The 27,215-nt window shown below is 34.4% G+C and overlaps 1 protein-coding gene across 4 annotated transcripts in view; it reads right to left on the reverse strand.

Moving 5' to 3' along the window:
* The window catches only part of UGGT2 (UDP-glucose glycoprotein glucosyltransferase 2), a 209,007-nt gene that overhangs the window by 143,654 nt on the left and 38,138 nt on the right, over positions 1-27,215 (reverse strand). For all 4 annotated transcript variants that reach the window (XM_078147263.1, XM_078147264.1, XM_078147265.1 and 1 more), the window contains exons 9-12: positions 24,050-24,141; positions 18,594-18,744; positions 10,304-10,423; positions 8,467-8,552 (exon numbers count right to left, since the gene is read on the reverse strand). In XM_078147263.1, the coding sequence (XP_078003389.1) occupies positions 8,467-8,552; positions 10,304-10,423; positions 18,594-18,744; positions 24,050-24,141 (449 nt within the window). The remainder of the gene's footprint in view (positions 1-8,466; positions 8,553-10,303; positions 10,424-18,593; positions 18,745-24,049; positions 24,142-27,215) is intronic.

Genomic DNA, 27,215 nt, shown 5'->3' on the forward strand with positions numbered 1-27,215 from the left:
GGATTGCATGAAAGCCACAATCACAAAAAAGATACTATCATTCATATTTCAAGAAATTATAAAGGAAACTTGCCCTGATATCTTAGAAAGAAAGGGTAAAATTGAAATGGAAAGAATCTACTTATCACCTCCTGAAGGTGAATGCTACGAACTGACCCATAAATCGAAGTGGATAGCAAAATGGATTAGAAACCAGAATCCAATAAAATACTGTATATAAGAAACACCCTAGAAACTGAAAGGCAAATATAAGTTAAAATAAAGGGCCTAGCAATATGTATTATGCTTCAGGTGAAGTAAAAAAGGCAGGGACAGCAATCATGACCTCAGACAAAGCAAAAGCAAAAACAAACCTAATTAATACTTATTAGAGTCATTTTAATTTTTTCCTTTGTATTTTCATTGTATTAGGTAAATAAATGTAAATGTAAAATTGTAAAAGTATTAATTAGGTCTATTTTGGCTTTTGCTTTGTATGAGATCATGATTGCTATCCCTGAATGCTACTCATCTCCTGACAGAGTGTTGATGGGCCTCAGTATGCAAAATGAGACATTTTTTTGGACATGCTGACTGTGAGAATTTGTTTTGCTTAACTGTACATATTTGGTAGAAGGGTTTGGTTTTTCTTTTTCTTTTCCTTCCAATGAGGTTCAGGGAGATAGGAAGGAGAAGAAGTTGATTTTTGTTAATTGAAACAAAATCAAATATAATGTTTTTGTTTTGTTTTTTGGTGGGGCAATTGGGTTTAAGTGACTTGCCCAGGATCACACAGCTAAGTGAGTGTTATGTGTCCGGATTTGAACTCAGGACATCCTGACTCCAGGGCTGGTGCTGTATCCACTGTGCCACCTAGTTGCCCCTAAATATAATTTTTACGAGCACAATACTATATAGTTCCTTTTATGTTATCTAAAAATGTAGACATTTTTCTTTTTAATAAAGAATAATCCAAAAATAAATATCTAGAAGAGAATAACTCCATAATTATTCCAAGTAGAATCTCAAAGAAGAAAATGACTTAGCCATAAGGACTATAAGAGTACTAAAAAGAAATCAAGCAAGAAATCATAAAAGAAATGAAAGCTATGGAAGAAAGGCTTTGAAGGAAAATTAGTGGCTTAGAAAGAAAGGAAAGTAAACTTTATTGAAGAAAGACTCTAAAAATTAGAATGGGCCAAACAGAAATGATTGACTCCATAAAACAACAAGAAATGTTAGGAGAAAATCGAAAGATTTAAAAAATAGAAGAAAAATAAAGCATCTCCTATCATAAACAGCTGTCCTAGAAAACATGTCCAAAACTTCAATCATTATTTTTCCTTCCAATCCCTTCCCCTTTGTAAACTACCCTGATGCTGTCAAGTATACCTCCATTCTTTCAATTACCCAGCTTCACAACCTCATTGCTATGCTTAACTCCCTTGTCACACATTCACTTAGCATATCCAATCTGTTGCCAAGTCTTGTTCATGCTTTCAAAATATTTCTTAAATATGCCTCCTTTTCTTAACTTAAATACTCATTAACCTAATGCAGGCCCTCCTTAGATCATATCTTGGACTCTTGAAATAGCCTCCTGGTTGCTCTCCCTGCCTCAAGTCTTTCCCCACTCCAATCTATCCTACCCTTAGTTGCCAAAGTGATTTTCCAAAAGTGCAGCATGAATTTCAATGGTTCCTTATTACTTCGAGCCTTCATAACTTTTCAGATTTCTTTATCACTCTTCACAAATTGTACAGTATAGTGACACTGGCATTGTTATTGTTCCTTGAATATGAAACCTTATCCCCCAACTCTGTGCCTTTTCTCTGGCTGTTCTCCATGTCTAGAATGCTCTTCCTCCTCACCACTATGTACTGGCTTCCATCAAGACTCAGCCCAAATCCTACCTTTCCCAACTTCCCCTACTCCCTTACTCCCACTGCTATTATCCTCTGTTTTTACCTTCTATTGACAGAGAAGTGACGAACTAAAGAATGCAAAATGAGATATTTTTCTGAACATGTTAAATATAGGAATTTCTTTTGCTTAGTTTTTTAAAAATTAATTTACAATGTAAATTTAATTGTCTACATCTTGTATGTACAATTTTTTGCATGTTGTCTCCTTTTAGAACGTGAACTCCTTGAGGTCAGTGACCATATTTTTGCCTTTTGTATTATCCCAAATGCTTAGGATAGTACCTGACATACTGGAAGATATTACTAAATGCTTTTTGAGTGAAAGGTGAGGTAATCTAAGAATCATCAGAGTAAATAAAATTCATGATTTTGAAAAAGGCTGGATTCAATATTTCAAAAAATTCCAAGTGAAAACTGTCCAGATCTAAACCAAAAGACAAAGTTAAAAAGATAGAATCCATGATCAGCTTCTGAAAGAAATCCTCAAATGAAAAATCCCAGGCATGTCATAGCCAAAATCTATGAAATAATTTTTTGTAGCTACCACTCTTTAGGAGATGAGAGCTAGGAATAAAATCTTCCAAAAGGCAAAAGATAGAGGCTTACAACTAAGAACAACTTGCTCTGCAAAACTTAGTTTAATCTGATAAGGGAAAACTGGCCTTCAGTGGATTAGATTTTCATATACTTCTGATGAAAAGACCAGAAATCAGTAGAAAATTCAAAAATTCAAACAAAGGAGGCAAGTGAAACCAGAAAGGTAAATACATCTGGATAAATGAAAGGGGCTATCTCATGATGAAGGACTTACATTTTAAGAATTAAAGAAGAATGAAGTACTACTTAAAACTTTAATGTCTAACAAGGTCAGTGACAGATATGAGATGAGATGAGATGAAAGGATGTGGAAGTGGATCAATTCTGGTTTGATGGTCATAAAGAGGAAAGCAAAGGAAGAAAAAAGGAAGATGAAAGATACTATTTCTCATAATGTGAGGAAAAAAGGATATACAAAGTGGAAGAGGGAGAGGCAGCAGGCACTGCATGAACCTCATTCTTATTGGAATTAGTCAAAGATAGGTTGAACAGACATGCTTACACAAATACAATGAATTTGTAGGAAACATATTAATTGAACTGAAGAGAGAAACATGTGAATAGGAAGAATGGGGAGTGGGTTTAAGGGGGAGAGTGGTATGAGGGAAAGAATAGTCCTGAGAAAAACAAATTTCAGCTTTGAGGGTGGATAATAAAGGGCAGGTTAAAAAAGAAAAACATAGAAATTAAGAACCAACTGTTGGAATCTGGATGAAGGGAAGAGAAAAGGGGTAGTGGAACAGAAAAACCTTTTTTTTAAAAAAATATAAATTTATTTATTTTTAGTTTTCAACATTCACTTCCACAAGTTTTTGAGTTTCAAATTTTTGCCCCATCTCACCCCTCCCCTCACCTCAAGATGGCTTGCATTCTGAATATCCCTTCCCCTAGTCTGTCCTCTCTTCTATCTCTTCCCCCTTCTCTTATCCCCTTCCCCTTCTATTTTCCTGTAGGGCAGGACAGACTTCTGTACCCCATTTCCTGTATTTCTTATTTCCCAGTGAAAACATTTTTTTAATAAACATATGTTTTTAAAACTTTAGGTTTCAAATTTTCTCTCTTCCTCCCTCCCCACCCACCCTCACTGAAAAGGCAAGCAACTCAATATAGGTTGTACAGGTGCAGTTTTGCAAAACACTTCCATAGCAGACATGTTGTGAAAAACTAACTCTATTTCCCTTAATCCTATCCTGCCCTTCCATTTATTCTATTCTTTCTTTTGACCCTGTCCCTCCTCAGAAGTGTTTACTTCTGATTACCTCTTTCCCAATCTGCCCTCCTCTTTAATCTTCCCCTGCTCTCTTGTCCCCTTCTCCCCCTATTTTCCTGTAGGGTAAGACAGATTTCCATACCCAATTGAATGTGTATGTTATTCCCTCCTTATGCCAAATCCCATGAGAATAAGATTCATTCATTCCCTCTCACCTTCCCCTGTTTCCCCTCCACTGTGAGAGACTTTTCTGGGTTTTTTTTTTTGTGAGATAATTTACCCCATTCTACCTCTCCCTCTCTTCTTCTCCAAGTATCATACTTTCTCATCCCTTAATTTTATTCTACCCCTTAATCTTCAACTCACCCTCCTCATCTCTATCTATCTATCTATCTATCTATCTATCTATCTATCTATCTATTATATCTATAATTTTTTTCCTTCAACTACCCTAATGCTGACAAAGGTCTCATGAGTTATATATATCATCTTTCCATGCAGGTATGTAAATAGTTCAATCTTAATAAGTCTCTTATGATTTCTCTTTCCTGTTTACCTCTTCATGTTCCACTTGAGTCTGTATTTGAAAGTCAAATTTTCTATTCAGCTCTGGTCTTTTCATCAGGAACTTGAAAGCTCTATTTCACTGAATGACCATTTTTCCCCTGAAGGATTATACTCAGTTTTGCTGGGTAGGTGATTCTTGGTTGTAATCCTATCTCCTTTGCCCTCCAGAATATTATATTCATGCCCTGGTCCTTTAATGTAGAAGCTGCTAAATCTTGTGTTATCCTGATTGTGTTTCCACAGTACTTGAATTGTTTCCTTCTGGCAGCTTGTAATATTTTCTCCTTGACCTGGGAACTCTGGAATTTTTACAATATTCCTAGGAGTTTTCCTTTGGGGATCTCTTTCAGGAGGAGATCTGTGGATTCTTTCAATTTCTATTTTGCCCTCTGGTTCTAATATATCAGGGCATTTTCCTTGATAATTTCTTGAAAGATGATGTCTAGGCTCTTTTTTTGATCATGGCTTTCAAATAGTCCAATAATTTTTAAATTCTCTCTCCTGGATCTATTTTCTAGGTCAGTTGCTTTTCCAATGAGATACTTCACACTGTTTTCTAATTTTTCATTCTTTTGGATTTATTTTACAGTGTCTTGTTTCTCATAAAGTCACTATCTTCCAATTGTTCTATCCTAATTTTTAAGAAAGTATTTTCTTCAGTAATCTTTTGGACTTCCTTTTCCATTTGGCCAATTTTCTTTTTAGGGCATTTTTCTCCTCATTGGCTTTTTGGACCTCTTTTGCCATTTGGTTAGGCTATTTTTTAAGGTGTTATTTTCTTCAGTATTTCTTTGGGTCTCCTTTAGCAAGCTGTTAACTTGTTTTTCATGATTTTCTTGCATCACTCTCACTTCTCTTCCCAGTTTTTCCCTCTACTTCCCTTACTTGCTTCTCAAAATCCTTTTGAGCTCTTCCAAGGCCTGGGACTGATTTATACTTTTCTTGGAGGCTTTGGATGTAGGAGCTTTGACTTTGTTGCCTTCTTCTGGTTGTATATTTTGATCTTCTTTTTCATCAAAGTAAGATAATACAGTCGGACTCTTTTTGCACTGCTGGCTCATGATCCCAGCCAATTACTTGAGTTTTAAACTCTTTGTTAAGGTAAGAGTCTGCTTCCAATGTGGAGAATGTATTGTCCAAGCTTCAGGGGTTTGTACAGCTGTTTTCAGAGATACTTTAGGGACCTTTAAATTTCAGTTCTTGCAAGGTGTATGATAGGGGCGAGTGTTTACTCCTTTCATGGCCTGTGACCACAAGTACTCCTTTCTGTCCTGTAACTGTGAGGACGGGTTCCTCTTCACAGCCACTACAAGCTCCACCACACCAGCGCTCCTCCTCACCCAGCATGCGCCCAGAACTGTGACCAGATCCAACACGGGCAAAGCAAGAGATTCCTGCCTCAGCACTGGCAAAGAGATCTCTGCAATCCCTCTCTGATCAGCCACTGGATTTCCCCTCAGTCTGTGGGCCAGAAGCTCTGGATGCAGCTTCCCCCCCCCCAGGGCCACGCTCTTGGGGAATGGAGCTGAAACCCCACCTTCCTCTCTGAGCACAGCAGAAACAGACTTTTCCCACTGACCTTCTAAGTTGTCTTTAGCATTGATGGATTGAGGAGTCTGGAAACCTCCACAGCTGCCCGCAATTCAGTCCTCTGAGGCCTGCTCCAGGTTCTGTGCTGCCTGCATGCCCATGCCTCACTGCACTGCACTCCCAGCCCGGCATGCTACACCTTTCTGATCAATCATCCAGATTGTCTTGGGCTGGAAATTTGTTTCACTCTGTCTTTTTGTGGGTTCTGCTGCTTCAGAATTTGTTTAGAGACATTTTTTATGAGTATTTGGGGGAGAGCTCAAGCAAGTCACTGCTTTCACTCCGCCATCTTGGCTCTGCCCCCCATAAGAAACCTTTTGCTCCAATTAAAGATCACCATCACCAATCACAAACCTATTTCACCACTGAATTCTTCCTTGTAAAGAGAGGAAAGAGAAAAAAGATGGGTAAAGAGATGGAAAAGGACAAGAAGATATAGTAGAGATAAAAAAATAGCTAACTATATAATAAAGACTAATCCATAATATGATAAAGTATAATAGAATGAATGAGAGGAAGAAGAATCCAATAATATGTTGTTTATAAGAAACACATTTAAAACAATGATTCATGGAGTTAAAATAAGAGATTGTGCCTTAGGTGAACTAAAAAAATAAGAGGGACACACAAATGAGTGACATGAATGACATGAGACAAGGAAATACAATTAAAAGAGATGAACAGGGAAATACATTACACTTAAAGGTACTATAGACAATAAATAATACTAACTACATACATATATTTGTGTGTATATATACATATATATGCACATACACATGCATATACTATATATTTACTATATGGAAAAACATCTAAATGATTAGGGCAAAAGTTAACTGAATCATAGGGAGCAAGAGAAACTATAACAGTTGGGAGTCTTGATGGGACTCCTTTCAAACCTAGGCAAAGCTGCTAGAAAGATAAACAAGAAAGAAGTTAAGGGCCTGAACAGAATTTTACACAAGTTAGATATGACAGACCTCTGATTATTATTGAACAAAACCCAAAAAGATTATGCATATTTCTGTTATGTTTGGCACTTTCATAAATATCAGCCATGATCTGTTCTAGGGTATAAAAATCTTATAGGTGTATGTAGAAAATTACATTTTAAACTGATTAGTAAACAAAAATTATATAAATCATCTGATTATTAAATAGATGCAGGAAAAGCTTTTGACAAAATATTACACTGATTTTTGTTAAAAACATTAAAAACTATGGGAGTAAATATGGTAAATATTAACTACATGAAACCAAGAGTCAGAATTATTTGTAATGGAGAAATTCTAGATGACTTTGCAATAAGATCAGCAGTAAAGTAAGGATCTCCATTAGCACTCCTATTATTTGCTACCGTTTTAGAAATTCTAGGTATAACAACAAGACAAGAAAAAGAAAATGAGAGAATAAGCCCTGTGAAAAAGGTAAGAAAATTATTGCTTTTTGTAGATTTACTTAAAGACACAACTAAAATCAGTGGAAAGAGTAACTTAAGCAAATCAAAAGGATATAGAATAAAACAACGTAACTCACTAGCATTTTTATAAATTACCAGCAAAACTCAGTTTGGAAAGTTAAAGAGAGAGAGAGAATTGGCATCAAAGTCATGATGTCCTGAGGAGAGTTCAAGTCTTACCTCTTTTACTTTCTGGCTGGACAAGTCACTAACCCTTCAGGAGCCCAGGCAACTGTCTAAGACTTTAAGTCAAGCCTGCACAACATACGGCCTAGGGGCCACTTGTAGTGGCCCAAGAAAAAAATAAGGTTGCTTCTGTGTACTCTCCTGTTTGTCATGTGACCTGTGGCAACCAACCCTCCCCAGTCTGTCTATGGTCTAACCTATCTGCAGCCTGAAGAAATTTACAAGTTGTGCAGGTCTGCTCTAAGTTGTGGGACAGTTGTAGTTCTACATGGATGGATGAAGTTCTCTGACTAGAAGTTTCCTACTAAAGAAATCACTGGTCTGTACCAAATTAAACCAACAATAACAATAACAACAAAATAAAACCATAAGCTTTAGTAAATAACCACCTGAAAGTATCATTAAATACAGGGCATGATCAATGGCACAACTACTGCTATTATTATTATCCAGATACCCGTCAAATCACCTAAGGAATACTGGACACCTGTGAAAGTAGCAGTAACAAAACAAGGGCATAATCAGGAGATAATACATAGTAGATCAAAGAGTTGGGAGATATGAAAAAATTTCAATTCTATTGAGAAGACATCAAAAATTATCACTATTAAGTTCATTTTGGAATGCTGACAGGTGGGATATATACATGCTTTCACTGACCACATGCTACCTGACTAGAACCTGGAAGATTAAGAAGGGTTATTTTAACATGTGAGCTATCTGTTTACTTTTACAAGAAATTAAAAACAAACAAACAAGAATATAAACTCCTTGAGGGCAGGAAAAAAAGAGAAATTTAAAGCTTAAGCTAGACAATAAGACAGATTAAATAAACACTGAAACTTTCTGACTTTTAACCTAATGGTAAAACAACATTTCAATCTCAAGCAATGGTATTTAAATAACATTTAATTAAAAAGATCAATTTAATGTTGCAAATTTGAAATTACCTTAGAGGGATTCTATATTGATAGAACAGTTCAGCAATTTTTACAAAATCTGCTGTAATTTCTTGATCAGGATTGATAAAAAGAACCTAAGAGGAAAATAGAATTTAGTAATTAAAATTATTTTTTATTTTTAAATATCCGCTATTCCCCTTGTGAAATTTAAAGTCAGTGTGGTTTTCAGTCAATTAAATTATTAATTATAGTTCTCTGTTAAGGTAAACATTTTGGAAAAATTAGCTATCAAACAATTTTAGTTTGTGTAGTTGTTTTCAAAACACTGTGGTAAATAGAAATAAATGTCAATATTACTCATGGCACTTTTTGGAAGTGTACTATCTTCTTCATCAAACATGTTATCTTATCCTCAGCATATATCATCATGTCTGTGCTAAATCTTCAAAATTAAGAAACCAGTACTCCTTGCCCTCAAAAAAGCCTCATACAGCTATAGAATGACATTTAATTTAAAATGTATACCATGCCATATGTGAAAATAGCAATCATATCTTACAAACCTCCTTTATTTTCTATTAGTTTAGAATTTAAAATCAATTCAAATATTTAATATTGTAATAGAGTATAATAAATCTTTTAAAATGAATAGGAAATTGGTATCTGAGCATCACTATATTTGGCATAAAAAGAATTAAAAAGACTCACTCCACTACAAGCCCTACACTAAAAATCAGGATTTCCTGCATCTTTGAATTAATTCTTGGAGGGCAGCAAAACAAGGCCAACCAAACCACAAGGCTTAGTTTATGTCTCTGTTCTTCATATTGGTTGTTAAATACCACAGAGAAATGTTAAGTACTTTATATAATAGCTTTGTTGATAAGTAGCCACATTCACAACAGAATACAATCAAATTAATTATTCTATTAATTCCTTTTGGAGAAGAAAATACAAACAGGAGAAATATAGTTTTTTTTCTGGAATCTTCAGGAATTCTTTCAAGTTAAAAACTACTGTTCTATGGTTTGGTAGAGCATTTGGCTCCCAAAACTCTTGGCTCTAGCTCTAATCACACTTTGCATTAGGGTTCAGTACTTTTAAGCTGTTCTGTTCCTTAAGGTAAATGGATTGTATCTTACGAACCCTGTGGTCATATTGATTGTGGGAGAGAAGAAAAGAATGGCTAATTCACCTGACAGTGGTCATCTGTGGTTAGATTTTAAACTACCTGTTTCCAGGTGGTAAAGTTAGCTTCTCTTACCTTACCCCTTAGAGGATGTTAACATCATGTAGTCATCTGGCAACCCTTCCTCTCCAATTCTAAAGCCCTCTGATGACGATGTCACAGATCTCCCTAATTCAGATCTGTTGGCAGGCACTTTTTCTCTAAGGATATATATTACGGTTTTGTTGTTCAAGTTTAAGTTGCTCAGAAACAAACCTTCCATTCATAACATTTCTGTTACGAAGCTGCTGCTAAAATAGTTTCACCTAAAATTATGTTTTATGGAACTAAACCGCAGATGGGTATGTCTATAATTGAGGAAGTTTATGTAAAACATTTAGATATTCTATAATAGGAGCCAACATCTTGGAACATAATACATGAGTCAATGCTCAGATGTACCACCCTAGATGCTATTCTTGAATTTCCAGGTTGCCATAGCTATTGCCTATTCCACACCTACTTTCTTTAGTATAGAAAGTGTGTCACTGAATCTTGGGCTGTGATAACTTATAACACTCTTGTAAATACCTTCCATATCCCAATTTCCCTCTGGTTTGCTTAGTCTAGTATGACAATTCCAAAAAGGCTGCTATTTCTTTGAAATCTATATACTTTGTCAGAGTATGAAATGGCTTTTAAGACTGAACAACTTACCAGGTTATAAAAATTACGCCTAATTGAAGGTATATTTCCAGGGAATATTGGCTCCAAAAGTTCCTGGCAACTCATTGGCCACATAGCATATATATCATCTTGTTCTAAATTATTCATCCACTAGAAAAGAAGCCAATAATTTACAGAAGTGATATTTAATATTTGGTAGACATAGGAAAATAAAGCTAGGAAATAAAAGATAGAATAAGTATTTTTGTAAATATAAATTATATAAATATAAATTTCTTTGTCCTCATTTTATAATTTAATTTGAAATCAACTTTTGGTGCATGTCTACTATCATTTTAGCTTTGTACAGTTACTTCTATAGTCAACTAGGTATATCGCAGTCTTATACACCTTGTATACAAATATTTGTTTTTCTGATGTTTTTGCTAGTGAGACTTTAAGAATAGATCTCAGACTCATAGTACTGGAAACAACTTTAGAGGCAGCAACAACAACAACAATAATAGCTGGCATTTATTAAGCATTTTAAAAAATACTTGATATACTTTCTCATTTGATACAAACCCCATAAACGATTATTATTACTAGCTGTATTTTGTGGGTGAGGAAACTGAGGCTTAGGGAGTTTAACTGATTTGCTTAGGGTCTCATGATTATAAAATGTTTATGAGTCTTCCTGACTTTAATTCTGACATTTAATTCAATATGCTATGCTGCCATCTAATCTCACTGCCACATTTATACAGAAGAAGAAACTGAGACCCAGAGAAGTAACTTGGCCAAGGTCACAATGAGTATTAGTAGCAAACCAAAAGTATTCTAATCAGGAGATCTGATGTAATATGAATCAAATTATCCAAGGGATAATTTAGAGATTTAGAGAAAAGAAGAATAAAATTCATACAACAGAATAAAAAAATCAAAAATATCAAGAGAAACAACAAAAAAGTTGGAAAGGAATCTTGATATCAGATCTCAAATTTCATTATAAAATAGCTACTAATACTAGCTGCCTCTGAAAAAAACCCTAAAAAGGAAAAATAGATTAGTTCAGACAGGCAAAATTTAGGAGCACAGCCTTACTCCTTTCTATCATTCCATAAGCACTAACATTCTTCAAGAATTGCCACTTCTATCTCCCTTAAAGAGTTGCAATTTCTATCCACCCAGTTGTGAGTGGGAACTGCTTATCTCAATAATAAAGTAGGCATGGTTAGTGTGGATCTATCCCATTGAAGTCTTGGGTCAAGCCCCCCACCATTGGGTACTTCTACCTTCCAGTCTGGTCCACTGTATTGCAACAAATACTAATTACATGAGCATGGCACAAAAGAATTGAACAGAAATGTGGCTTAATGGTATACAGCCTTTACTCATAACAAGGAATATAAAATATAATAAAAACAATTACTACTTACATCTATGCATATATATCTATACCTATAGTATATATACCTATACCTATCACCTTTCCCAGATTCAGCCTACTCATAACTAGGCTATAAGTACAAACCTAAACCAGGTATTTCTAGACATAGTTCAAATGTCTAGAATCAGCTGCTGCCACTTGGAAATGAAATAATTCTCAAGGACAGAATTAACAGCTTTACTATTTATAACCCCACTAGCTTTCCCATTCAGTAATCAGGGAAACTTGGCCATTTAGTATTCCTCTTTTGCTCTAAGTCCTGGCTATTTGGGTATTCTAGGTCTTGTCAGCTCTCTTTCCTGCCACTTTTCAGCTCACAGTTCTCTAATTCAGGGAGTAGAGTAAATGTCAATCTCCATAGGAAACAATTAGCCCAGGTCTCCTTGTCCTGTGCAATGATCAGACATGCACAGGTGCTTTACAACCACTGCCCTATGTTCTCTTTTCCCTGTCATTGAACAATCCTACAATTACATAATTTTTCTTCCAGGACTTATCAGTTCAGTTTAATAGGGATGTCCACTTTTGCAAGCTTTACAGTTGCGCTGCTCTGAAACACTCATCCCATAGCTTGCTCCTTCTTCCTCCCCTCTCTGTGAAACAGAATGAGGAAAGAGTTACATATGCCCTCCTTGATGTTAATAATCAGACAATTGTTTAAGAGTTCTCTTTTTGGGTCCATTTTCCAAGGAATCTTTTTTTATGATGTGAATATATAATGAAGATTACTAATTGGCTTTCTATTAGGTGCTAAATGTTTTTCTTGATAGTCATTCGCTCTTCCTAGGAGGGTTCTGGGATGAACTTACTCTTCTACCTCAGAATTAGGGTCAGAGTTCACTTCAGACTGTCCTCCACCACAATAATATCTATTTGGACTATTGTTCCTCATACAGCAAAGTGAATAGAGACCAAAGAAATTGTTTCATTATTCACAAAAAGTCATTTCTTTCATCCAATCATATGGTCACGAGCACCACATTCCTGTAAAATACTTTGACTTAGTATGACAGCTCTCCTTAGTAACATAACATGAAATATAATATGAAAATAACTAGTTCATTTTAGGATCATACCACAGTAGATACTTAGCAAACAGACTGTCAACACTTGAATAATAGATCCAAAAACCTCTCTGGTTTACTGGGTATACAGGCTTTCTTATGACAGGCTTTCTTTCCTGTGTACCCTTTCTCTCCTCCAGCCTAGAATCTCTGTCTTTTCTGGAACTCTCTATATCTAGAAACTTTCATGATCAATGGTACAGTAGGGCCTTCACTGACTAGTCCTTAGTACTTCTCCATTTATTATATCAGAAATGAGAAAACAATCCACTCCTCCCCCCACCTACAGAATTAATGTTTCTTGCCTATATCACTGAGCTGTCCTGTGTTAGGAGAATAGTTATCAAGGAATTCCTATGCTAAATATAACATTAGCTCATCTATGTGATAGGTGTAGAGGGTGGTTCTTGCTAGATCATTGATCCCCTTTCCCCCTCTTGCTGTGACTCTACCATCATCATAGTTGAGCTCTAGATATTACCCTTCTTATAACTTGAGAAGCAGTTGTATACTTGTCTTTTCAGTGACTGAAATCTGGACCTATCTTCTCCTCTCCATTTGTGGCTATCTCTCTGGTGCCCATGATCCAAACATCTTTTGCCATGAAACACTATTTCTTTGCACCATAACCCCATCATCCTAAGAGTCTGAAATGTGGCTTTAAAAATTCCACTATTTAAGTTAAAATGTACCTTTATCAAAGGGCCTATTGCTTCTATGGAGGGCTATAAGGTCCTCAAACATCTACACTAGGACGGATTGGTATAGTCAGATGTATACTCTGAAATTTAGGAAAAGAGATTTCAAAAAGTTCAGCCAAATATCTATATAACCCCATGGACAAAGACATTAAAAATGATAATATTTCTCTGGAGGATTGAGAAGTTATCACAAACAAAATTCTTACCATGTAATTGAAATGGTCATTATAAAGAACAAAAGGGATAGGCATTGAAAGAAAAGCACATCATAAAAAGCTTTTCAACTAGTTCAGAGTTTAAAACATAGAAATAGAAAGATTTTACATGAACAAAATAAATACGAGAGTTTAAAGACAGAAAGTTGATTAGATGAAAAAGTTTGCTTCAATTATCTCTGATAAAGATCTGAAAATCAAGATGTATAGGAAAACAAAGCAAATATATGAGCAAGTCATTCCTTAATGGATAAATGGTCAAAGAAGAGAAAAAAACTTCTCAAAGAAGAATGCAAACTATTATCAAGCACATGACAGACTGTTCCAATTCTTCTCACAGGCCTCAATAGCAAACATTAAAAAAAAAACCCAGAAAACCAGAAATAGTAAGTGTTGGAGAGGCTTTAGGAAGGCACATACACTGTTGGTGCAACTGTGAAGTAGTCCAACCATTCTGGAAAACAGTTTGGAACTTTGAAAAAAAAAAAAAGTAACTGACTCAGATGTTGCATAGTTGGGATTCCCAAGGAGGTCAAAGACAGAAATAAAGGCATTGTGTACATAAAACTTCATAACAGCGTATACCATAGGACAAGGAAGTTATGCTAGTCGAATTAACAAGGCCTTCTGAGGGAGAAACAGAAGGTAGTATGGGCTGGTCAAATCAAATCACCATTGTCTTTCCTCAGACCAGAACTAAGACAGTATAGGGCCATGAGCTCAAAAGCCCTGAGAATAGCAGTGTCCTCCAGACTACCTGCCTTGCTTCCAACTCAGTGCACATAGTAATAGCCATCATCCAAGGACTTACCCCTTTTGGAGATATGACCTGGCAACTGCTTTGGCAGATTCTGTAGCCCTTACCTCCTCAGTTGCTGTAGCTACTGAAGATCTGGATATGAGCATTTTTACCAAACAAATCCTTGGCACTGTTAAATGGTTCAATACCAGAAAAAGACATAGGAGGGGGCAGCTAGGTGGCGCAGTAGATAGAGCACTGGCCCTGGAATCAGGAGGACCTGAGTTTAAATCCAGCCTCAGACACTTGACACGAGCTGTGTGACCCTGGGCAAGTCACTTAACTCCACTGCCCAGCTCTCCCCACTCCCCCCAAAAAAAGAAAGAAAAAAAAAGAAAAAAGATACGGTCTTTTTGCCACCTTACCCTAAAGACCATAGGGCCTTTATATATGACTTATAACTGAAACCTTCTTTATATGTTATCTTTCCTACAAGAATGTGAGCTCCTTTAAAGCATAGACTGTCTTGCTTTTCTCATTTGCATTCCTATCATTTAGTACAATGCTGTGCACATATTTAAGCGCTTAATAAAAGCTTTTTCATTTATTTATTCATCCATTCATTTGTTCATCTTTCTACGGGTTGTACCTCCTTAGAAAAATGTGAACTCTTCGAAGGACTATTTTTTGTTTTGTCTTTTTATCACAATAACAATTAGAAAACAGGTATACAGTTAAAACTTAATGGATTAGACTGTGTTATATAGGCATTACATAAGCATTATATAGGCATGTGTTATGTAGGCATTCAGATGAGAAAGTTGTGATTACTAGGAATCAAGCTGGGTTTATTAAGAACAAGTCCTTCCAAACTAACCTTATTTTCTTTTTTGAAATGGTTACTAAACCTAGTAAATAGAGACATGATGCACATATACTGCATGTAGATTTTAACAAGTCACTTAATTAGTATACCTTAAGAAACCAATAGTCTTTTAACTGCATCCCTTATCCACTAAGGCAAATCGTTAGAACTATAAGTTACAGAGAGGAGTTCCCATATTGAAGAAATCATAGGTCTTTGACGTATTTTTTGTCTCATGATCATCTCTTTCTAGATAGCTGAATATTTTAACAAGAATACTCTGAGACCTGTCTGTTACCAAAGAATCATATTACTTCAGTCTGACTAGTCAAGATAAAGCAGTACCTACCCACCTGAAAATTATACCATAGGTATTGATAAAATGTGTCTGTGCAGATCTTTTCATAGATAAAGACTACAGGGTGCTCATCTAATCTGTTCAACAACTGCTGGTATTGAAAAAGAACTGGATCTATAGGTAACCTACTGTGGGAGAAGGGTGTAGGCTTGTCATGAAGCATCAAGAAGTGGATTTTTTTTACATACTCATCTCTCACTCTCTAGTTAAATACAGTGTTTAATCAGAAATTCATTATTTTCACAAATATCTCTTTCATTATTAGTAAAAATGGCATTAATGTGTTCAAATTTATAAAGACTTATTTGAAATCAGATGTGATACAGTAGAAAGAACACTGGGCCTAAAATCAGGAAAGTAATATATGAACTGACAAAGGGTCTGAATAACAAGCTTATGAATTTTAGACTCTCTAACCCTTAGTCTTAAGGGCTGAACTAAATATACTCTAAAGTCCCATGCTCTTGTTGAAAAAAGATTATAAAATATAGGAAATATCTATATATCTATATGTTTCTTATAAATAGTTTGTTTATCCAATAGTCTCATCAACTATTTGAGGGCAATGCTTAGATTTAATAATTTTCATGTACTTCCCAACAATGTGAATATATGTGAATAAGAAAGAATTTAAATTCTACCTTATCCATAAAACTTTACCTGACAATCCCCCAACCTTAAAGCGATTGCTCCATGTCTAGAATTTCTACAACAATTATTGTGTGTGTAATTTTAAAATTAATTAATGTATAAACAAATAATGCACTGACTGGTAAAACTTCCTTTATTAGTTTCAAATTGTTATGTTAATATATTGGTATGACAACTCTAATATTTTTCTATGTCTTATCTTCCCAACTAGATTGCCTGAAGTGCAACTAATATAAGACCTTACCTCTTGTGAGCATTCAATAAACATTTGTTTTTGGTGTTGATTTTTTAGGTCACTGGAATACAGTCTAAAACCTACTGGCCACAACTTTGGACTTTGGTTAGAATATACACAACTCCCAGGAATAAGGTATATAACCAAATTCTTCTCCCAGAGACCATCTTACTAGAAACTGGACTGTACCAGACAACAAAGTTCTTGAAATTACACAGATTTCAAGAGAAATACTGGTTCATTATTATAGAGTTCAAAATTCCCACACTTAATATAATACTGCATCAACTTCTAGGGGTAGAAAAGGGGAATTCCATTAATCCCTCCATTTTGTTCATTGTTAGGATGACCAGAAAAAAAAAGCAAGTAAGAAAAATAGAGGAGAGCAGTAATTACGAAGAAGAGACTTGTTAAGAGTATAGAATATGAATACTTACACCATTGCAATCATGGTTTGATATTCCTTGGAAAGGACTGGGAAGGAGAATGATGAGTGAAAAAAAAGGATTAAAAGTGGGAAAAAGGAAGCATAAATAGTCAAGACTAGGATTTTACGGAAAGAAAAATTAAGTAAGGATAAAAATGAATACAAATTTATCAGTCTTTATAAAGTAATGCATTAAATATAACAGCAGAATCGTCTAGTTGTTTTAAACAAATGCTTGATTCTTAATTTCACCTTCAGTAACTTCAATATATAAATACTATATTACTTAAAATATAGGACATGAAAGTATGTTATAAAATCTTACATAAATTTTCATTGAAAGATTGAGAATAAAAATTTATAAAATCAGATCTAAAAGCATATAATAATTTTGCATTAATTCAAGGGAAAAGGTACTTAATTGAATGTTTTACAATAATACTAAGTCAGGCAGTTCAATGATTAATGTATTTCTAAATGTTCGATTCTTAAAAACTCCAGACATCATTAAACTGAAAGCCAAATGATTCAACAGATGATAGGGCAAACTTGCAAAATATTTATCCCAACAATAAAGTTGATACTTCTGTTGACAGAAATTTTTCTGTTATGTTCTGACTTTCAGCAACCTATGAAGTAATAGTGTTCATCTGTTAATATTTTGTTGGTCACCTAGTGATCTTTTGAAATAAAAATGTACCAAAGGGGCAGCTAGGTGGCATAGTGGATAGAGCTCTGGCCTTGGAGTCAGGAGGACCTGAGTTCAAATCCAGCCTCAGACATTTGACACTTACCAGCTGTGTGGCCCCGGGCAAGTCACTTAACCCTGATTGCCTCACCAAAAAAAAAATGTACCAAAAACACAAACCCATACTCTGCTGTGCCAAGGACTTCAGGATCTATGCTATGACCTTTTTCTAATGTATATGGTATGGTTGAAAATGAACATGCTAAATTTTCATGTTTATCATGCTTCTATTTCCATGGTAGTACTCTTCCAGAAAAGTCAAATAAGAAACTTTCAACTAATGACCATAAAATCAATAACAAGAGTTATTTAAATAGTTATTTTTATTTTTCATAAAACATTTTAAAAAAGTAATGTGAATAAACTTAAAATTAGATACCTAGCTCAAAAATGAAATCGGGCCAATAACGGCATATGAGAAATGATGATGATATAAAACTTAACATACTTCTGAAACTAAGATTAACAAAAACATAATTTCAAGGATATCCCAGTACCTGAGCTGTTTTTCTTATATCTAGAAATATAGAATGTCTCATCTATTTGCTACTTCATTTCTACAGATGCTGGACTACAGAAACAAATTTATAAGTAGAGGCTATATATAAAGCACCACAAAAATATTTGTTTTAACATGACAAGAATACTGAACAAGTTCTTGGTGTTTTCTTCTAACATATGTGAATAAAAGCTTACACTTAAGGAACTCAAAAGAGGTACTGCAAAAAAAAAATGTAGCAAAAATGGAAGGTCTCTTACCACCACTGTTAAACCTAATCCTAGCAAATGGCTCGTCCACTTAACAGGATTTATGCAGTATTAAGCCTTAAGTAATTTGCTAAAAGTTTTTTTGCCTAAAGACTTAGAATTACATACAGAGATACATACCATTATTGAAGTATGTCGAATATCTAATGCATAATTGTCATCTACATGATGTGTATTTAATTTTAAAAGTTTGTTGAAGTTCTCTTCTTTAATCCCAAGATCACGAAGGCCATTCATTACTTTTCCTTCCAATTTCAGCATATCCAGAATGCTTAATATCCAAAGAAAAGGAATAAGTACATGTATTATTGATATGTAATTTAAAAAATTGGATCTATGATTCTACTGCTATAGGGAATACCTGGGGAAAAAACTCTCTCTACCAATGCAAACCAGGACCTGCTCTGAAACTTATCATCTTAGCTGCTTGGTCATTGAGAGGTGAATTTGATCTAGTGACAATGTGTCAGAAGTGGGACTTGAATCCAGGTCCTCCTAACAACTGTGCCATGTTGCTTGTCATACGCAAATAATATCACAAAAAAAATTTGTGATGAAAATCCTTCATAGCATAAAGATAACTTAAAAACACAATAGTACTAAAGTACTTATTATTCTTATATTAAGCTTTCCTTTTCAGAGGCTCTGTTCTGTCTGATAAAGAACATTATTTGACTCAATCATCATCCTTTATTTTACCAAGACTTTATTTGAAATATAAATAACAGTTTCCACCAAAAGAAGAATTAGAAATTTCATTCATTATAGCATACATATATTGAAGATATCCTTGATGATGGTATAAGAAAGTATTAGACAGGAATTTGCAAACAATATTTAACATTAGGTTATGGCTTTATAATCATATAATTTATTGAAACAAAGAGAATAGCAAAATTTCACTGTCCTTATTTGCTCAATCAACCAATCAACTGATAAACATTACCCTTGCTAAGCCACTGGGCATTGTACCAAGTTCTGGGGACACAAAGAAAGGTAAAAACACAAAAACAGTTCTTGCCCTCCACATATATAACCTTATTAGGGAGACAATATGTAAATAAATAGGTTTACACAAAAGATATACAGACAACTTTAAGAGAGGAAAGTTCAAGTGGTTGGGGGAACCAGGAAGGCCTCCTGCAAAAGGTGATATTTGAGTTAAGTCTTGAAAGAATCTAGGAATGTCAAGAGGCAGAAACAATGAAAAAATTCCAAGCAAATACATGGCAAAGAGGAGATAAGAGAAACAGCAAGGAGAATGGCATTACTGGGATGTAGAATTTACAGTGGTGAATAAAATGTGAAAAGACTTGAAAGGTAGGAAGATCTTAGGTTGTAAAGAGCCTTAAGTGGCAAAAACAGTGCTTTGTATTTTATAGTAGAGCAATAGGGAGCTAGGGGGGTTTATCGAGCAAGGTTAGACCTATGCTTTAGAAAAATTATCTTAGCAGATGTGAGGAGAAAGGGGTAGAGTGGGGAGAAATTTGAGGCAGGGAAGCCAATTAGAAAGCTATTGCAACAGTCTAGGTGATGAATTAACTGAAAAATAAATTTAATAAATGAAGAAAAATAATTATCACTTAGGATCATTTTACACAAATTTTAATCTTACACTAAAAAAAAAAATGAAGGTGATATATTTTGGCTTATTTCCTATTTTTAGTGTACTGATGAAACTAATATTTGGTGATCCAATCTTTCTTGTTTGGAATTCATCTACAAATCTAATATAACTTCACTGTGCAGTTACACAACTGCCGAAATTGTTAATGTCAAATCAGAATTCAATTAGAATTAAATATATTTTTGGTATATCTATGAAATTAATATCTGGTAATTTAAGATTCAGCTCTGTTTTGAACTCATCTTCAAATCTAGTATAACTTCAGTGTGTAGCTACATAACTGCCAAAATTGTTGAAGTTCAGTTTTAACAATTCAATTAGAATTAAATATATGCTATATACTACCATTGTGGCAGCTGTAACAGAAGATATGGAACAGAGTGACACAGGATGTCACTATACCTTTGGAGGGAGGTATTCTTTTCCTAAAAAGGCAATGACACTATCATTAATGATTAATTTGTCCAAGAGATTAAGGTTGGAGCCACTGATAGAGCTTTCTTGTAAGTAGAAAAACTCAGCACACAAGAAGTCATGGTAGTCAGAAGCTTTTCAGGTTTGAAACATGTTTCCTATCAGAAGCACCACCATTGTAAATTCAGAGGGAGAGGAATTTTGCTCAACTGAATAAATAAAATATCCTTGCTGGATATGCTTTTTTCGAGATTGTTGTAAAAAAAGCCCTACTTTTGTTAAAAGTTACTGTCTCATTTCATTCTAATGTGATCTAGGTAGTATGGTGGATAAAGTGCTGGCTTTGGAGTCAGGAAGTCCCGAGTTCAAATCCTGCCTCAGTCACATACTAGCTACATGATCACTGGTAGATAGTTTGAAACTCTCTTAGCTTTAGTTTCCTCAGCACCTACCTCACTGAGTAATTGTAAAACTCAGATGAGATAATTTACATAAAGTGCTCTGTAATGTGCTCTAAAAGCAGTATATAAATGTTGTTGTTATTATTCCCAACTCTGACCAGACCCAAATCAGGTCAGATCGAGAACATCTTCCATTGGTGTAGATTTCAATCTATCTACACTTCCTCTCCTGGGGCAGTATTGATCCAACATCCTAAGCCTTCCCTTAGGTCTTTTCTATATTTTATGGTACAATTGCAGCATTTAAATTATAGAGCTTTCTTTAGCTGTATATCATGGATATTGTTTTTTTTAAAGGTTTATTGATTCATTTTTGTATTTTTTAAATGTCATAAACTCATCCCAATATGTCCTCAGGACAAATGCTGAACCCTACTTTGTCAAAAGGAGAAACAGCTAAGCAAATCTGACTGACAAAAGGACTGTGACCAACTGTATATGCAATATTTCAATCCCATAGTCCCTGACCCTTCTACTTAAAAACAGGAAGTTCGTTTTATTGTCAGTTCAGAGTCTGAATTCAAATACTTTTCAGTGTTGTTTTCTTTTACAGCACTATAATTATTCCATTTGTGGTTAAAAGGTACTGTTTGCTTCACACTATAGTAGTTCTACAAGTTTTCCCATGTTTCTCTCAATTCCTCATGTTTTTTACTTTACATGTTTTTTACTCAAGGCACAATAATATCCATATAACACACACAAAAAATATAGAGCTTTTATCCCTCACTTTCTTTTGCTCTGTGAGTGGCCCACAGCCCTTCTAAATTATGTATTTCCCAAATGTAATATTTTATGCTATTGTTTACACATATCCATCATTTTGAAATATATTGCAGCCTAAGTCCATTCTTCATATATATATATATATAAATATGTATCTATCTATCTATCTATCTATCTATCTATATATATATCATCCCTATTGTTCTCTAATTCTCTTGAAACTTTAATTCTTTGGATATTGTGGGGTCCTAAATATGCAATAATACAGCATCACCAAGAGAATAATGGTTTTCAAAAAACGATTAAAAGTACTGTACAATTTCAAAGTCTTCCTCCTGTTCAATTCTGGGACCAATTCACTCTTCCCGTGGTAAATATTTATTGCATTTTATTTTTATATTTATTTCCAAATACATCCTTCCCCCAAATGGCAAAGTTTCCTCAGTAACAAAAATTTTAAAGGAAAAAGAAAAGCTCAGCAAAATCAACCAATACATTGATTGCATCTAAAAGCATATAAAATCTTGCATGCCCATTATCCCCTAGGTCAGCAATGAAGGGAAGATCATTTTCTAATGCACTTTCTTCTATTTTTTCCTTCTTTGATTCCTGAAGTTTCATAGAGTCATTAGCTTCTACTCGCCCAATTCTAATTTTTAAGGGATTATTTCTTCAATTAGCTTTTGTGCCTCCTTTTCCATTTGGCCAATTCTACTTTTTAAGGAGTTACTTTCTTAAGTGAACTTTTGTATATCTTCTTCCATTCTTTGTGCTTCCTTTACCAAGCTGTCGACTCTTTTTTTCATGATTCTTATGCATAATTCTCACATCTTTTCCCAATTCTCTTCTATCTCTCTTATTTGATTTTTAAAATCCTTTTCAAGCTTTTCCAGAACTTTTTGGGCTTCAGACCAATTCTTATTTCTCTTTGATCATTTTAATTTCTCACTGTCAAATGTCTTAAAATAAGAATTGGGTATGATTTTATCAAAGTAGATGACATTAAAGAAAAGGCATCACCATCTGCTTTGATGATGTACCTTAAGTCCTGTAAGACCTTTCCATTTGATTTGCAGCTGAAACATTTCATACCATATTCCACTGCATAATCGTCACACCCTGTTTTTTTCAGTCCAAAAATTGGCTTATAACCTTTCATTGCATAGTCGTCTCATGGTATAATTCTGTTTCTCACCCCACTTAAAAAGTAAACACAGCAGCAATGTATTCACCAGTGGCATATGGATATATATTTATCTCTTGTGCATTGTGAGCAATGAGCCTAGAATTGTCAATATTCAATTTTCATGGATATTCATGAGTATTCCACACATCCTAATCTTGCATCAAAGGCAGTTCAGTAATAAATGATATTTAAGTACTACCAGCACAACTTTTTCAAAAGCTTCACATAATGGTCATGTCCCACTTTTTTGCAAAAAAAAATTTGTCATAAAATCTGAGACAGTTATATAGTGAAATATGGTTTGTATTATCTTCATTAGAATGTGAGCTCCTTGAAGGCAAGGACTTTCACTTTTCTATTCGTAATTCTGGTGCTTGGCACAGTGCTTTGCATATAGTAAGTGCTTAACAAAAGCTGTTTTCCATTACATTCATATATCACAACTTGTGGAATTCAAAATCTTATAAAAGTGATTGTTGAAAACTATCTTTAAATGTAATTGCAAAAAATAAAATACTATTAAGTGGGGGAAATGCTGTATTCATTACCAGATATGTTGTAGAAAATATTCTGATTTGGGTAAAGATTTGACTACATAGCTTCTGATATCCCTTGCAATTCTGAAATTCTGTAATGTTATGTACTAGGAAGATTCCCTCTCTTCATTCCTTGTATCATAGTTTCAATAAACATCTAGGCCCAAGAAAAGTAGGACTTAGTGAAGGAAAAACTAAATTATGTATGTTCTCTCTTGGTTTCCCAGTTCTTTAACATTACTTCAATTTTCTACTCCTAAGAAGACTCTATCAGCTTCAGTTCCTAGCAGGGTGTTTGGCACATAGAAAGCACTTGATAAATGATTGTTGATTGACTTTTTTTTTCTGAAAAAAGCTTCTTGGATGTTCAGCCAAATATGGAGGAGTTGATTTGCTAAGGTCAGAATTCTATTTATCAGTAGCCTTTCTGTACTTAGAATGAGGAGTAGCTGGTTAATCATAGTTTATCATAATAGTTAGAATAATAGTTAACCAGATTGTTTTGCACAATTCCTTAATTCATAGTTGTGGCTCACTTTCCTTCACCTCATGAGCAATAATAAATATGTTAAATGTAATACAACTGAATGTGCACATAAAATTTTTATTAAGCATCTGATTCTTACCTAAACGGATCATGAAAGTCCAAGTCAATCTGAAGACCATTTATAAATAGACCAGCATCACCTGGCTCAATTTCAAGTCTATCATGGAGACTCTTAAAACAGAACAAGAACAGATTGAGACGAAATCAAAATGTAGGCAAACATGACAACTATACATGATTTGTGGATCTTATTGGCCCATACATATGACCTAGGTACCCAGGATAGTTCCTGATTTGGAATATACATCAATGGATATATATACGGGTAAAACGCTCCCGTGCCTTTCTCATGCATTGCTCCTGCCATAATTATTACTAGTAAACTTAGTATAAAGCAGAGTCAGTAAGAAGGCTTGAGGAGGGTAGAAATGAGAAGGGGTCTTCCTCCTACTTTCACCCTACTCAACAAAGGACCTGCCCAGAAATTGCTGTTCATTCACCTATTTTCATAATACTGGTAAGTTTAGGCTCTTATAGAGAAATGTGGCAGGGCTGATTTTAGGCAAAAATCCAGAGATTGACTTTGACTTCCATCCTTTTATTTTCTCTGGCCATTTTCTGCCTCCTGACTCCAGCATTTCCCTGCTTCCTTAGTGCTCAGGGTCCTCCTGGCTTCATTATATACTTTCATATTCTTGACCTCCATATGAATTCTGTTATAATTTTGTCATTTATAAAGTATCCACATAGAAATTCAATTGGTAGAGAATGAAATATATAGACTAACTTGGATGGCATTGTTATTTTTATTAAATCAATATAGTTTTGCCATGAACACTGAATAACCCCATACTATACTAAAGATACTTCTTAAATACCTATTTGCTTCTTTTTTGTTGACTTTTCACTAAAAATGAACATAAGAATATTTATGAAAAGCCTACTTATCTTAAAGGACTTTGCCAAAATACCAATATACTTTATTACCTGGCTAATTTCTATAAGAGTATTTAATAGTCCAACTTTATATAAAGCTTCAAATAAACAGGTTTAACTTCAGACACTTTGTGTAGCAAATATTAATTTTATATACAATTATATTAGTTTGAACAAAGGTAATAAGATCACAAATTTAGACTAGAAAGGAATCTTAAAGGCCATACAGTCCAAAACCACTCATTTATAGAAAGGAAAAACATAAGGCATGAAAAGGAAAATTGGCCTGTCTACCACCACACAAGCATCGCCATATTATTTTGTATTCAGCACTGGTGGATTATGGTGACTATAATGCAGACTTCTGAACTCTGCTTTTTGTTATTGTTGTATCTATGATTTCTTCAGTGTAAGGGACCACTGAACAGAAACTCTCTTCATTAATGCATATAACAAACTTCTGTAACTTATAATCTTAAATAACTGCCTGAGGGCACTGAAATGTCAACCTGACTTGCTTCATGATCACAAAGTTAGTACTTGACAGCAGCATGATTTGAACCTGTCTTTCTGATTCTGAGGCTTACTCTCTATTCACTACACTATGGTATGATAAAGTATTGAAAATCTGATAAAATACAATTGAAGTAGACTTCCACTGATCTAAGGTTTCATTAGTCTGAGTACTTCTATGAATGTATATTGCAATCTTCTATATCTTACTGGATTTTTTAAGGAATATCTGTGGTAAAGAAAAAAAAATCATTAACTAATGTTCAACCTTCTGGTTATAAGTCACTCCAGATTCAGCTGGGCTGATTCTTCAGACTACAGACATAATCTATCAATGGACCCATGTGCAAAGCCCAGGTTTCACCAATTTCAACAAACATTCATTAAGCACATCATACATGCTAGGCATTGTGCCAGGGCCTCAGGCTACAAAGACAGAAATGAAACAGTCTCTGCCCTCAGTGAGCTTTACTCTATTGAGGGAAACAAGATGAATAAAGATAAGTAAAAATAAATACATACAAATTAATTTCTAGGAGGAGAACACTAACAATTGGAGGGATCATAGCAGGCTTTATGTAGGAAGGTGGCACTTGAACTGGGTTTTGAAGTTAACAAAAAATTTGATAAAGCAGAAGTGAGGAGGGAATACATTCCTAGAAAAGCCTGTGAAATGTCAGATATGGGAAACGGAATGTCATCAAAAGAGAACAGGCTGATGGAGCCTACTTGAGATTTGGTGGTCCTGAAAATCTTGAGGTAATCTCCACAACACCATAAGTAGAATTTTAAAAAGAAACTAAGTATTATAATAACAATATACTGTTGATCATAAGATGATGCTAATGAATCCATACTCTGTAGAATACACACTTTCCCCAATTTTATTGATGGATCTATGCTTCTATATCAACACTCCTTTGCCATAGTGCCCACATCAATAAAGGGATAAGTTTCCAAGATGGCTTACTAGGCTTAGGGGCTTTTGTACATAGGCTAATGAAACAAAATGTACTGGCTGATATGGTGATCAAATCCATAATTGTGGGGGGGCCTCACTATCCAAGTGAAAACTTCTTTAAAGCACACTGATCAATTTTTTATGTTTCAAGATAGTACTTTGAAACAGGGCAATACAACTAATAAATATAATAAACTTTAAAAGACCAAATATAGATAAAAAAGAATGGATGAAATGATTATCAAATATACATTCAATGTATAAATACTACCAAAATATACATTAAAATAGTTTATAATGGAAATAGTAGAATAATATACATATGATTCTTTACATATCCTGAAATTTACTGTTTTGGTCACATTGTCATCTACCATTCTACCGTGTTCTAAACCTTGTGTTCTTTATATTATATTTCTTTACTTTTTCTAAGGGCTACATAACATATCGATACAAGTTACTGAATTAGGAATTAGCTCAGATATGGGGGTATTAGTTTTGTAGTTTTCATCATAAACAAATTTACAAAAACTTTCTTTAATGTATAATTTAACATACATATATTTGTTGAATCATTTTTTAACTACAAAGCTATTGAAAATGTTAAGTCTTTTCATACTGTATTTAAGAAATATTTATTTAGCATTACTTTCTATAGGATGTAAAGATAATTAAGACATACTTCTTATTTTCAAAGAGCTTATGATGTAGGAAAGGGAATAAAAAAAGAACATAGAAATAGGAATGTGATTTCACTGATACAGGGAACTCTCAAATGAGGAACCATTGTCTACCAATGCAGGTTGGCACATTCTACGCAACTTATAACATCAGA

This window comes from Phascolarctos cinereus, unplaced genomic scaffold (genome assembly GCF_003287225.1).
Source record: "Phascolarctos cinereus isolate Bilbo 61053 unplaced genomic scaffold, phaCin_HiC Scaffold_7;HRSCAF=346, whole genome shotgun sequence".
NCBI lineage: Eukaryota > Metazoa > Chordata > Mammalia > Diprotodontia > Phascolarctidae > Phascolarctos > Phascolarctos cinereus.